Source organism: Microplitis demolitor, chromosome 10 (genome assembly GCF_026212275.2).
Source record: "Microplitis demolitor isolate Queensland-Clemson2020A chromosome 10, iyMicDemo2.1a, whole genome shotgun sequence".
NCBI lineage: Eukaryota > Metazoa > Arthropoda > Insecta > Hymenoptera > Braconidae > Microplitis > Microplitis demolitor.
Genome location: NC_068554.1, coordinates 738,807 through 752,176, shown reverse-complemented (window position 1 = coordinate 752,176; position 13,370 = coordinate 738,807). Strand labels below are relative to the sequence as shown.

General features: G+C 33.1%; 1 protein-coding gene across 8 annotated transcripts in view; it reads right to left on the bottom strand.

Annotated features, from left to right (window-relative positions):
* Positions 1–8,108, bottom strand: part of LOC103571711 (protein scalloped) — a 63,357-nt gene extending 55,249 nt beyond the window's left edge. For 3 of the 8 annotated variants that reach the window (XM_008549969.3, XM_008549965.3, XM_008549970.3), the window contains exon 1: positions 6,330–7,106. Coding sequence is in view for 1 of the 8 variants with exons in the window: in XM_008549970.3 (XP_008548192.1) it covers positions 6,330–6,354 (25 nt within the window). In the remaining 7 variants the exon portion in view is untranslated. Of the gene's footprint in view, positions 1–6,329; positions 7,107–7,761; positions 7,844–7,986 lie in introns of those variants that run through there. The other 5 variants (XM_008549971.3, XM_008549964.3, XM_053742232.1 and 2 more) reach the window with 4 other exon arrangements.
* Between the last annotated feature and the right edge of the window lie 5,262 nt (positions 8,109–13,370).

The following is a 13,370-nucleotide window of genomic DNA, read 5'->3' as shown; positions in this document are numbered from 1 at the left end:
TTTGTTGAGTTGGAGTATTAATTTAACGTAGCAAAAAAAAAAATAAAAAAATATGAAGTGAAGAAAGAGAAGAAGGAGGAGGAAGAGGCTGAAGAGTAAAGGGAAAGAAAACGGTGCGTCAGCTCCCGCCAGAAATAACATGGGTATACTTAGACGGCCCTCTAACCGAACCCAACATACAAGTGAAGCCTTAGCAGACTCTGGCTCTTTCTCAGTCTACTGTCTTATCCACTGTACACTACACTGTACTACTCTTTACTCCTGTCCCTCTGGTCCCTCTTATCTTCTATACTAAAGTCAATTCTCTCGGTAGATTTGCTCATCGAGTCGCGACTGCCCGCACAATCTATCGTACGGCAGCTTGATTCAGCTCAACTCAGTCATATCAACCAAGGTCCTGATTCCTGATGAAAAACTATTCAATGCAACCAGGACAGGGATTACCCTCCAGGCGAATAAACTCAAGAGCCATGCCGTGCCGTCCGGAGATTAAATTCATTCGAAGCATTTTATTAACCCGACTATACTATAGACTACACTCTTTATTATTTTATTATAATAACACTAAATCATTTTATAAAATTATCTACTGCGCAATTTCTATTGGAAGAAATTTTTAAAAAATTGATTTGTATATTAAAAAAATGATTATCATTATCATTATTATTATAAGATAACAAGTATGTAGTTTATGATGAGTCGTGAGGTGAATTAAAATACACATACATTTGTTGAAGGACGATGACTCATAGATCGGTGGGTATAAATCCGAATAGAATAGAGCACACGTGTAAGCATGAATGAGAAGATGTATACGATGAGTGGCAATGGCGCGGAAATAGATGTTATACGGCACTGAGTTGTAACAAACCGCAGATACAGTCGCGAGAGACGATATATATGTGAACGAGTAGCATGAGATTGGGATGAGAGCCAATGGGGATGGAACAGGGGCGCAAAGACACGAGAACGATAGATAGATAGATAAATAGATGGATAGATGGGTGGATAGATGGATGGGTGGACATTGGAGAGAGTTTAAAGTGAATAGAACAAGAGCATAAGAGGTTGTCTGTAGTTGTAGTGAATGAGTAGAGGGGAATTAAACAAATCGTTGAACAAGTAGTGTAGCAAACCAGAGAACGCGCGAGCCACGCTTTATAGAGACATGAGGCAGACGATAATGACTACTTCGTTAATCTAATCTAGTCTACTAGAGCAATAACACTTGATGAAAATTATCAGCATTATTTTATCACAAATGTTTATTCTATAAATCAAATCACGGTTATTATTTATTTTATTTTTTTATTGCTACAGAATAAATTCGCGTGATTAATTACTTATCAATTTATTTATTAATTGCCGGTTGATGTATCAGTGAGATTAAAAAAACACATATAAATATATGTTATGGTATTTATTTTAAATTACCGGTATACGACAGTCACGTGGTCGGTTATGTAGTCGCTTAGAAAGTTTGTAAAGAGGGATAAAAAAAACTTCGCGGTTTAGTGCGTGACCGGTCATCTCTGATACACCGCATGGCTAAAAAAATTTAATTCTACTTGTTACTGTAGTATATATATGTATATTTATATATATATGTATTATATTACATATGCTGAATGATCGTAAAATCAAGTAGATCGTTTTATTTTATCGGTAAATATTTTAAGTACTAAATATAAATTTATAATTATTCAGTATCTTGATAAGACTTATTAAATGCTAGATATAATCTTGCGATACTTAAATTAATACTAATTGTATTAAATGTTGTTTAAATATATTAACGATACACGATTATATGAAAAAAAATAAACTGTATTACGTCTGAGCAATATCTGAAAATATCTAAAATTATTTTTTTTATTGAATTTAAATTTGGTGGCAATATTAAAATTCCGTAATTAAAACTGATAAGTAATTTAAATAAAATTTCCATTTACTCAAAATTAATTTTTTTTAAACATTCCCAGTAATGGAATTAATTTTTTAAAAAAAAGACCTGCAATTTTTTGCGAGTGTAATTTTATTCAAATAAATACTTTAGCCGTAATCATAAAATCGTTATAATGTCCAAGTAGTAAATCGGTATTGTGAAATTTCCATTTACACGACATGAACGCGTGTTTAATAGTTAACAACCAGCATGTAACAGTAATGTATATATGTATATATATATATAAACATAGTGTATGTATAAGTACAGTAGTTGGACGTAACAGTTTATATTACCAGACTCTTATAGATGGAAGATGTCTGGAATAAGCTTTTGATGCTTAAAGATACACAAACTGTACAATGTTACTATACCATAATATAAGAAATAGCATTTAGCTGTTGGATCTTGCTCGTAACGCCACCTCGTAACTGTAAAACCCGTTCTACGACTACCTTGATTATATTAGGAAACTTTGTGTATATGGACACAAACCAACGCTTCAGTAAACTTACTTTTTATTTATTTATCTCACTATATATGTGTATATCTAAATAATAAATTCTGCACACGGATTATTTTTTTATAAAATTTACCCTGCAATTTAGAGGTAATCTGGATCAAAAACAAGACAAAAAACCAAAAAATACAATGAGGAAAAAATTTTTAGAATTGCATTTTTCTCTTACGAAAAATTATCAAGAAAAATTTAAATCTGATGCATGTTTGGTACAAAATTTGAAGATTTCAAGGAAAACCGTTTTTTGAATGAAAGAATTATATTCAGTGCAAAAAATTCTGGTACGTTTTGATTTAATTTTACTCCTTTATTTGAAAATTACTTGAAATTGAGAATTTTCTACCTCACAACTGAATAATATCTCGAAACAGAAAATTAATTATCAACTCTGAGTAAATTTATCAGATAAATCCCAGTGTGGAAGTTTGAAAAACGAGATAGATAAAAAAGTATGTTTAACAATAGATTAGTTAAATTCGGCCAATGTTTATAAGATTGCAAATGATAGGCAAGACCTTGGTCATAACATCCTAGCAAACTCTAATAATAATAATGGTCTACCAAGTGGCCGTATTGAAGGCCAGTTGACGAGCATACGTCCATCTTATTCCCCTCTTGTCTCATCACCCTCGTCAGCTGTATACTTGTAATTTCAAGAACTTTTACTTGCGCAATTAGTTGACAAATAGTTTTTAATAGGATTTAAACATATGTACCCAGGAAATATTACCAACAGTAATTATTTAGCAATAACATTACAAAAACATCGTTAAATTAATTGTTCCACTCCAGTTAATTATAAATACACCCAATCATTAAGTAGAAAAAAAATTTCCGATTACTCGCAAGCGTATTCTTCAATAATTTCCACATCTCAGTGTAGAAATAAATAAATAAAAGTTTTCTTATCACGACCATCAAGTCTTTGGTTCTCTCAATGTTCTGTCTCTAGTATTCCAAAAAACGGTCTCTGGTCGGCAGGTAGCAAAGTACGCAAAGAACTAAACAGAAAATATGTCAAGACAAGCTGACAGATAAAAGGAAACTTTACCAAGAGATTTAAGTTTTTTTATCTGGCTTTTAAAAAATTCTAGATTATTTAACGATTAATTTCATTGTCAATTACACCCTTTGACATTGATTTCATAGGGTGAAATTGCCCTGGTAATTTATATAGACGTGATATGAGATGCTAGTGGACAAGAGAGGGAGAAAATAAAAAAAGAGTACGAATGAAGGTTACGTCAGCGTTGATGTTTAGTTTAGTTGTATAGAATCAGCGAACCGTGGCATGGAACACGCGTATTTCTAGATACATTTAACATTAGGTTTAGTTCGTATCGTGCTTGGTCTCTACTTCACTAATACCAACCGAGAAATATAAAGAGGGTTCTCGATAGCCACCTGGCTGGCTCCTCTCTTTCCCCTTTGGTTTCTGCTCTACCCCACTCAACTTATTGCCAACTCTTGTCTCATATACATATAAATATATATATATATATTTATATATATATATATATATATATATATATATATATATGTATTTCTCCCTTTTACTTTATGCTGAATTGATATCAAGGGGTGGCGGTCGGACACTCAAATAAACTTGACGATAAATCCTCCGATAGCTCATGATTACGCATAAATATTATGGATATTAATAATAATAATAAATAAATATATAAATTATTTGGAGTGTGTGTGTTTGAAGTATTAATTAAAATAGCATGTAATGTGAGAAAATAAAAATGAAAATAGGCAAAATAAAAAATGTAAGAGAGTAAATCTAACGGAGTTTATTTCAGCCAACGTTTTTGGCACCGTCTACGGCAAATAGTAAACTACGAGCTAAATAAAACGAATTATAAGTAAAAGAGAAAGCAGGAAAACTTAAGAGAGTCTAAGTGGTGTGGAGAATCGCAAAGGAGAGATGTAATAAAAAATAAAAAGAAAAAAAGTAAAATAATTTCATCTGCTAGAGCTTTTGCTAATGTGTCTTCTTCGTCTTACCGTCGAGTCCGTCAGTCTATTTATATCGTTAAGAAGGGCGGCTTAATGACTCTCAAGAACTGTCACAACGAGTGAGATACGATTCTGGGGTGTCATCAGTACATTCAATAAATACACTCAAGACATTTTTATATTTTTTTATCGAAAAATTTACGTCAAATTAATTTATCAGTTTTTAATTTTTTTGAGTTGTTTTTAACGATTGTAATTATGCGTAATCGGTTCTTAAAAAAAAATATATTCATATTACCGTGACACGACTAAGATAAGATAACGATATCAATAGAGCAATTAGTTTCAAAAATTTGTTGAAAATGCATGCGTAAATACAAAGAAAAAAGTACGCAGAGAATTTTTGAGTAAAAATTACCCATAAAGTTTGGTACTGTAAGGACATCTGCCAATAACTAAATTTTTACTGTTGTTAGTACATGGAAAAAAATAAAATTTAAAAATTAGGGTTTGAAGTTATAACCCGAAATCCGGGTGTCAATATGGGAAATTTTAACATTCAAAATAGTAAATTTTATAATACACGACGTAAATTTTCTGTCTGTTACGGTTTTTAAAGTTCAAATAGTAATTTTTCCTGCATAGACAATAAATATTAATACTTATCCTGTAATTATTGACGTTTTAAACGAAAGAATTACTATTTAGAATGATAGTTTTTACCATCAAAACGTTACACGTGCGTTAATGGCAATGTTAAAATTCAAGTCTCTCGAACATTCTGTTATAATTATTCAAATTTCAAGCTTTTTTACGCAATGTCAGTACTACAGTGTTTTTTACTCATAATTTTAATCATAAAAAAATGTAGTTACGAGGTTTACCCAGAAAAGGGTCTCCTTGTCTTTTTTAATTTATAGTTCATTTTTTTCCGTGTAAAATTGCATCGAGTAGTATATTTTACAATGTACATAGAAAATATTAATATATATTTTCCATATCTCCTCACAGTATCAAACTTTTTGGGTAATTTTTACTGAAAATTTATCTGCGTCAAGGATTTGGCACAAAAAATTTCTTCTAGTCTTAAGATAATTTTTTTTTTGATTTCGAAATGCAAAATTTCTCTTGCGCCAAGAAATTACAATTTTTTCCTCTGTATTAAAAAAACAAAATAAAAAAGTTGAACTTGTTTTGTTAGCTAGCATTTATCAGATTAAATATAATCAGGATTATATATTTGATAAAAATAATAAATCCCTAAGTGCAAGAGACAGTTGTCAAAGATTTAATGCTAACCCACAGATCATTTGCAGTTATTTATCTGCCGCACGTGAGTGTCTTGGACATTATGTACAAATATAAATTAAATTAGTTATATATACATACATAAATATAGACATATATATATATATAATAGTAACACGTTTTATATTTTAGATTCAATGTTATATCTGAGTATGTCAATTGTTGGAGCCAGAACCGACGATAACGGCTGATCGAATTTATGTAACGCTTATATATACATAAATACATATATGTATACATGCCAGTCAACGGGGAATTATTTTTTGATCAATTGTCAAGATAACGGACGAGAAATTGTCCAATCAATTTTTAAAATCTTATTTGTATGCAAATAAAATTTTTATTTTTAAATTTGACGGCACAATCGGTCTTTAAAATTCGTAATTTATATCAAGCAAAGTATTTACTATATCTACATATTTAGAAAATTTATAATATTTTTGAATGACACAATAGCCGGCGATGTTGTTATGGGTATTACAAAATTCGTTACGTTTAAATCCTACGCGAAGCAAAACCGTCAGACTTACGTGCGTCGATATTTATATATTTATATTTATATTAATGTGAATGGGAATGCAAAATAAAACTCACTCCAAAAATAATGCACAGTATCCATCCAAGTCGCTGGCAATTTGGGGTTTCCTGCGCGTGACGCGATAGGAGGCCACGGTTAAAAAGTTCGTAGGGGAGCGGCGAAAAACGCGCGCGTCCCAGCTGCTTTTTGTGCGCGCGAACTAAAGTATACAAATAAGTTTCCTTTAAATCATAAAACCCTAATTCAGCAATTAAATATCTGTCTAAAAAAATAATAAAACACTCACTCTTCACTTATCACTCAATAATTAGAGAGATAATTACTAAAAGTATTTCACTTTTAATTAACCAGTAAATTGTCGCGTTTAATTATCAGTTGGTTTTTTAAAAATTCTATACCATTCTATCACAAACTCCACATCTTAAAAATCATTATCAGTCACGTTTTTATCGGCACATGAGTACGCAAAATTTAAACACCAAATTGACAAAAACAAACAAATTTTTTTTTAACCGCTAAAAAACACTGTCCGTCTTGTAGCAAGACGTCGACGTTTATCCGTCGGATCACTTTAAAAAAAAACTTATATTTTATAGAACAGATTAGTGTGTTTTTGTATCTGACAGTTGTATCGTACTGTTTTGTCTTTTGCACAAAAATAAATATAATTGTGTTATTTCCCTTGAGAAATAATCGGCCCTGGTTACCCGTGTTTAAAGTTTCTCTAAGTGTGTATTTGTCGAGTGTATTTGGTCGTACCCTTTCCCTGTTGGCCAAGAGCGCGCGCTAACCCGCTCACTCCCTCTCGCACAACTGCCCACGTTCTGTGTGGGCTCGAACACAACTCCCTCTACTCTCTCTTCTCTCCGTCCGAACAAACGTCTGTCTGTCTCTCTCCCTCACAGCCGCCGTTTTCCACCACGCCACCGGATCAATAATTCACCATATATTATCCAACTAACGGACTAGAGACTAGACGCGAGCAAGAAAACCGCGAGTATCATCATCACGAGTGTCTTACTGTGCTCTTTGTGCACCAGTCGTTCATCGAGATGTTGATAACCCCAGAAAACATTCATTCGTTCATTTCATTTTTGAATAATCCACCGGCAGCAAATACAGGACACTAATTTTAAAAAATAATTAAAAATATAAGTGATGTTGTAAATGGCAACGCAACGGTGAATTTGAGTTTCGGATCAGAGCTAGACTCTGGATTTTAGAGCCGGCTGGTACTCGAACTCGGTTTACTCACTTGCCGTTGGGTTTATTCGCGCAGGCCAACCACGGGGTTTACGGGTAACAAACACACGGATCACCAACCAAACAACCTTTCAAAATTACACTTCACTTGCTAAAAAAAAAAAATAAATAATAATAATAATGATAGTAATGAAAATAAATAAATTATTAATGGAGCTACTGATGATTAAAATAAATAAGCAGCATATTTATTTTAAAAATAATGAATCACTTGTATGTACTCACCGGAAGTAAAGAGTGGAATAATAAATAAATAAATAAAAAAATATTTAAAGTATCGGCGGAATCGGTGATCGCGTTACTCTTACTGCCACGGTACAACGTTCACGTTACATACACACAATAAATTTATTATTAAAACTTTTATTGCTATTGTTATTTATTGGTAAAAAAAAAGTAAATAATTAAAAATTAAAACAAAAATAAATCGCGTGAGTGATTGGTACTTACCACAAGACGAGATGATGTGATAAGCAGGCCGGTTTTCACAAAATTCAGACAGTATTCGGTCCGTAAATATGAGGAGTTACTCTGTTTTTGGTATGCCAGGAATGGCACAAAGAATCTAGACAACGCACACGCCTAGTGCGCACCCGGTTTGCGCACACGCTGACACCGAGCGGCCGCGGGAGAAACCAGAACCCGAGACCAGCCGAAGTTTATCGTAACTCCACGAACGGCACCTCGTTTATTCTCCGTTACCCCAATACCCCCTACTGCCCGCGGAGATGTACCACGTGACAGTCCCCTCCAAGGGACGTTAAATAGGCGGTCAGTCACAGGCTCGCAGCATGCACGTATGGCAAGAAACCGGCTGATGTGACTCCTGCGGCCAACTCTATACTTTGCACCCTCTACACTTTACAATACTCTATATTATATATATTTCATATATATACATATATATATACCAGCTCTGACTACTTGTACTCTTACCACTCTTACCAACGCGTACAGTCCCAGTGGCTTTCATCGTTTTGTTTCGATGAGGCACTTGTTGATTTTCATTCAGATTTTTTCTTCATCATTTATGTTAATAGCCGAGTATTGTTACAGAAACCCGACAGATAATTTTTCAAAATTTAAGGCGGGCTGCAGCTAACGAAATCTCGAATTTATTAATTATTACAAGAGCGATTTTCTTAGCTTTTGACAAAAAGTAGAACTTCCTCAGAAGATTTTCATCATTCGAGTCCATAAATATTCAAAACGTAATTAGAATTCTTAGCCTCTCATTTTTTAAAAATTTTCAATGACTTTAAATTGTCATGAGCGCATCTAAATTAGCCTACAAAATTTAAAAATTCAAATTTCGTTTGACTCCTCATTGATATCTAAGTAATTTTAAAAAAATTTTTCTCACGAAATTACGACTAATTTTTAAAAAATGAAGGGGGGCATTGTTTAGAAATGTCAAATACAACTAAACATTTTTTAAAATTGTATATTTTCCTAGTAAAGTTAAGAATCCCGCAGCCTGGAGGTCCTGCAGGTTTCGCAATATTGTTTGCATTAAATCTGCAATAAAACAGGTAAAGGTGCACATGCACTGGAGTTACAAAGAGAGGGAAAAAGTAAGAATGAGCTGAGTATATACTTAACGGATCCAAGGAGCTGAGGCTGAGGATAAAGACGAGTAGAGCAGGCACAAGGATAACTGACCCACTGAAGAGGCGGTTATCTTTGTTAAATCCAACAACACGATTCTTTACTGTTTGTGTTGGATGCATTCACTAGAAAAATACGAAATAGAAATAAATTACTGGAATATACTTTGGCCTCGGTGAGACTGCAGGTTGTCCCTTTAAACGCTTCGAAAGTACTTTAAATTTCAGTTCACAGAACTACGATGGTACCATGATGTCTTCATCTAACGATCTCCAGGATTTACCTCAAGTTTTTTTTCCTTTTTTCAAAAGAAGTAACGTAATTTATTGAACGTGCTTGCGTGACGGATTATGTTTATTACAGAAATAAACAATTGGCTCGCAGTTGTTCTCATATTTTTATATGTATTGTATGTATTATTTAGACATAAATCTGTGAAGTTAAATTACTCCACGACAGGCAATTATTATAATTTGTAGCAAATCATCTACACAAGACCGCTTATATTTATAATAACTAATAATCCTAATAAAGAGGATAATTATTTAAATGATAACATCTTCGGAAGTTGATATAGACGGTATTGTTTACCCGATTCGCTGGCAAATTGAGGTCCAAGAATGGTCGTCCTGATTATCCAGCGTGGCATTACTTAATTAAAGTACCAACTATAGTATCGTACAGGGACCAGAGTTTCCTTTACATCTATTTAAACTGAGAATGAGCAAGCATCCCGAAGTAGTGTGTGTGTTGTTCACTACCCTTTGGCGAAACTAAATCGTTAGTTTAATTGCAATTTCACGTATACGCATCAGTGATATTTAACCTGGTATATATATATATATATATATATATATATATATATATATATATATATATATATATATATATATATATATATATATATGCCTCTTTATGTGCAGGTAAACACAATTAATATCTTGAACACAGAAAAAGAATCAAAAATTACTTTTCGCGCCAAAAAATTTTTCTCCAGTAATTTTTAAAAACCTCAGACCCATTCGGAGTAAAATTTTAAAATACGATAAATTTTTCACAAAAGATATTATTTTTTCAGCTCCATTTTTTCTGTGGATAGGAATCATATATTCAAACAGTTTCTTTCAAAATAATTTATGCTTTAAATCAGTATTCAAATAAAAAAAAAAATGGAATTAGTTCTCTAAATATTTTTCATTGACTCGATATGTTGTTACGACAATAACAACATTAGCCGTTAGTTACTTACATTGAAACCTGTGAATAAGTCAGTATATTTTCTGTTGCCATTTCCCATTGTGCAATGTCGCGCTTTGCATTCAATAGAGTTTTCTCAGTGTAAACATATACACACACATATACATGTACATATATATAATAATGAGGCAGTAGTGTAAGTTTATATATACCAAGAAGCCTCGAGCGAGAAAGAGCCGATACGTGCAAGTTCATCGACACGAACACGAACACGAACACGAGTACGATGAAGCAAACCGTCTCTACCACTACGTCTCTGCCTCTACTTAAACTACTCGAGTAGAGCCATGCCACCTGACTCTGACTCCTGACTCCAGCAAGAAATTTCGCCGAGTCGCGATAAACCTCCGCCGATCCCGACCTCCACGCTCATATTCTCTCACCTGACTATGCCCGATAAATATATACATATATGTACATAAAAACTTTAGCCCGTACTTATACATCAATAAATTGTTTGAACAAAGTTATGTATTCTCTTTCCGAGATTTTTTTTTATTTTTTCTTAAACAATAGGGGAAAATAATATGAATAAATGTACGAAATTATTTTCGTGGAATCTACTCAAAAGTATGTGTAGACACTAAATTAAGTTTTAATTGAACTGATGAAGCAGAGTTCGGTGGGTTTACTATTGAATCGTTAATATTACGAGTAGTTTCTGGAATCCCGCACTCAATAATGCCATTGGCTATTGCTTTTCCAACTTTGCGTCTGATATATCCCACAGAGTTTAACTAAATGATGATGATGCTGATGCTGATGATGATGATGATGGTGTCGATAAAACTCAATAGATCTTGATCGTACTGATAACTGACATTTAGACAAACGCGCTTAATAAAAAGTTAAATAGCAGAGATGAATAATGGAGATGGAATAATAATGTAAAGTTTAATGGGTAAAAAAAACTAAAAGTGATGAGCGAATATAAACATAGCGAATTGATCGGGTACGACGAGGCATGTCGTGTTCATTGTCCGGTTTCACATATGAGCCACGTGAGTAATATTGCTGCAAGTCAACTATATGTGCTTATGTCTATGTATATGTACCATTCTCTAGTATAACTTGGTGATGCCTCAACAATGGGACGCTCCACTCGTGGGTTCAGTGGATTTGATTATTGCATCGTTCGCTGTCCGCAAAAGATTGACGGAAATGCGGTCGAAGGATTGAATTTCATAGATTCTTTATATACAATCCTGTCGGCTGTCTGTCGTCCATTAAGTCATTAAAAGACTTTGATTTAATAATAATAATAATTGACGGTGACGGTGGATTTATTTAATCTCCTTAGAGTAAAATTCACTTCAAAGGAGAGTTTAGAATCTAGATCACTCCAAAATCACTTCGCTGGACAAACAAACTCCCTATTTACTCCATATGCGGAATGATTTTGTCTGAAAACTCCGGAACTCATGCATCTGATGTTTTAGAAAAAAATTTAGAGATTTTGCCTGATGCTGATGTGACAACGTTGAAAGGTTGCCAATTAATCAAATTACAACATCTGTCAAATAAAATGAATAGATTGGAAATGCCCTAGAATTAAAATTTTGAGTAATCATAGACTCGGCAAAAGTTAAAAATAAAAAAGTGAAATAACATAAATAAGAGTTTTACGATGAGCTATATATAAAAGTGTAGGAGGAGGATCAGAGGGTATGAAAGAGTGAAGGTTTGAAATAAGGGTGAGACGGTTGGTATAAAATTCCGTGCGTCGTTAAAGGCGGAGATTTACCTTGCGTGCCAGGTATTAAAATATCGCGTCGTCGCCTCGCGGATAGCACATTCGAAAATTCCTCGTGTACCTATAAACGACGAACGAGAAACGAGAAACGACGAGCGACGAACGAGACGAGGTCTAGGACGAGTTACGGATGAGGAGAATGAGGATGAGGGTTGTGCAGAAGGGGTGAATTCGCACACGCCAGGAAGCTGGGCGGAATTGTGGGAGGATTTCACCTGCGAATATACCGTCAGGATTGTACGGGACACATTCCCGACGAATTCTTCTTATCGAACGGAATGTCCGGAACTCCACGGAAGATATTATTATTTAGATATTGCTATCAGGATGACATGATAATGTAGTTGAAGAAACTTTCGAATCCTCCGGATGCCTTTTTACTCGAATTGTACTAAATTTATTATAATTATCGATTGAATACCTCTTACTGATTTTTTATCCATGGATGCATCATTTGAACTGATGCTTCATAGAATAGGGGATGGACCCCCCCCCTCCCCCTTCAGCCCTAAATAAATTAATTTACTAAAATTTTGAAACCTTTTGACTTATACTTTATTTCATGATGATACCATTATACAATTGTATTCAAACATACTGAGTATTTTTATTTATTGTACACTAAAGACGTATTTTTTTATTTTAACAAGTCTTGAAAGTTTACTGGGTGCATTAGATTGGCCGTGAGTTTAATACTTAATTATTAATAATTATAATAATAATAATAACAATAATTTAAAATTAATTTGTATCATTGAGATTAAAATTACTGATTATCAGTATAATTAATTTTTATAAATCACTCTCTTTTCTTCTGTAATTATTTTTTTTTTTTCACACAACATTAGACATCAACCCTTGGTGCGAATGATCATCGGCCTTTATTAAGATCAACAGAGATCAATTGTCTTAGTTATGGGTTACTTTTAAATTATCATTCGACCAAAGTCTTTTTCCAAGCACCATAAATCGATTCCAATTAGTTATAAAAATATACATACGTACATACATACATATATATGTATATGTATATATTAGGGTGTCTAGAAAAACAAAAGGACTTTTGGCGCGATAATTATTTTGCATTATGAACTGAAGACAAAAATTTCCTTAGGATTAACTACAAAATTTTAATGAGTGAAAAAAAACATGAACTTTTTTTTAACACCCTAATATATGTACACACATATATATTATAATTATATATAAAAGATAA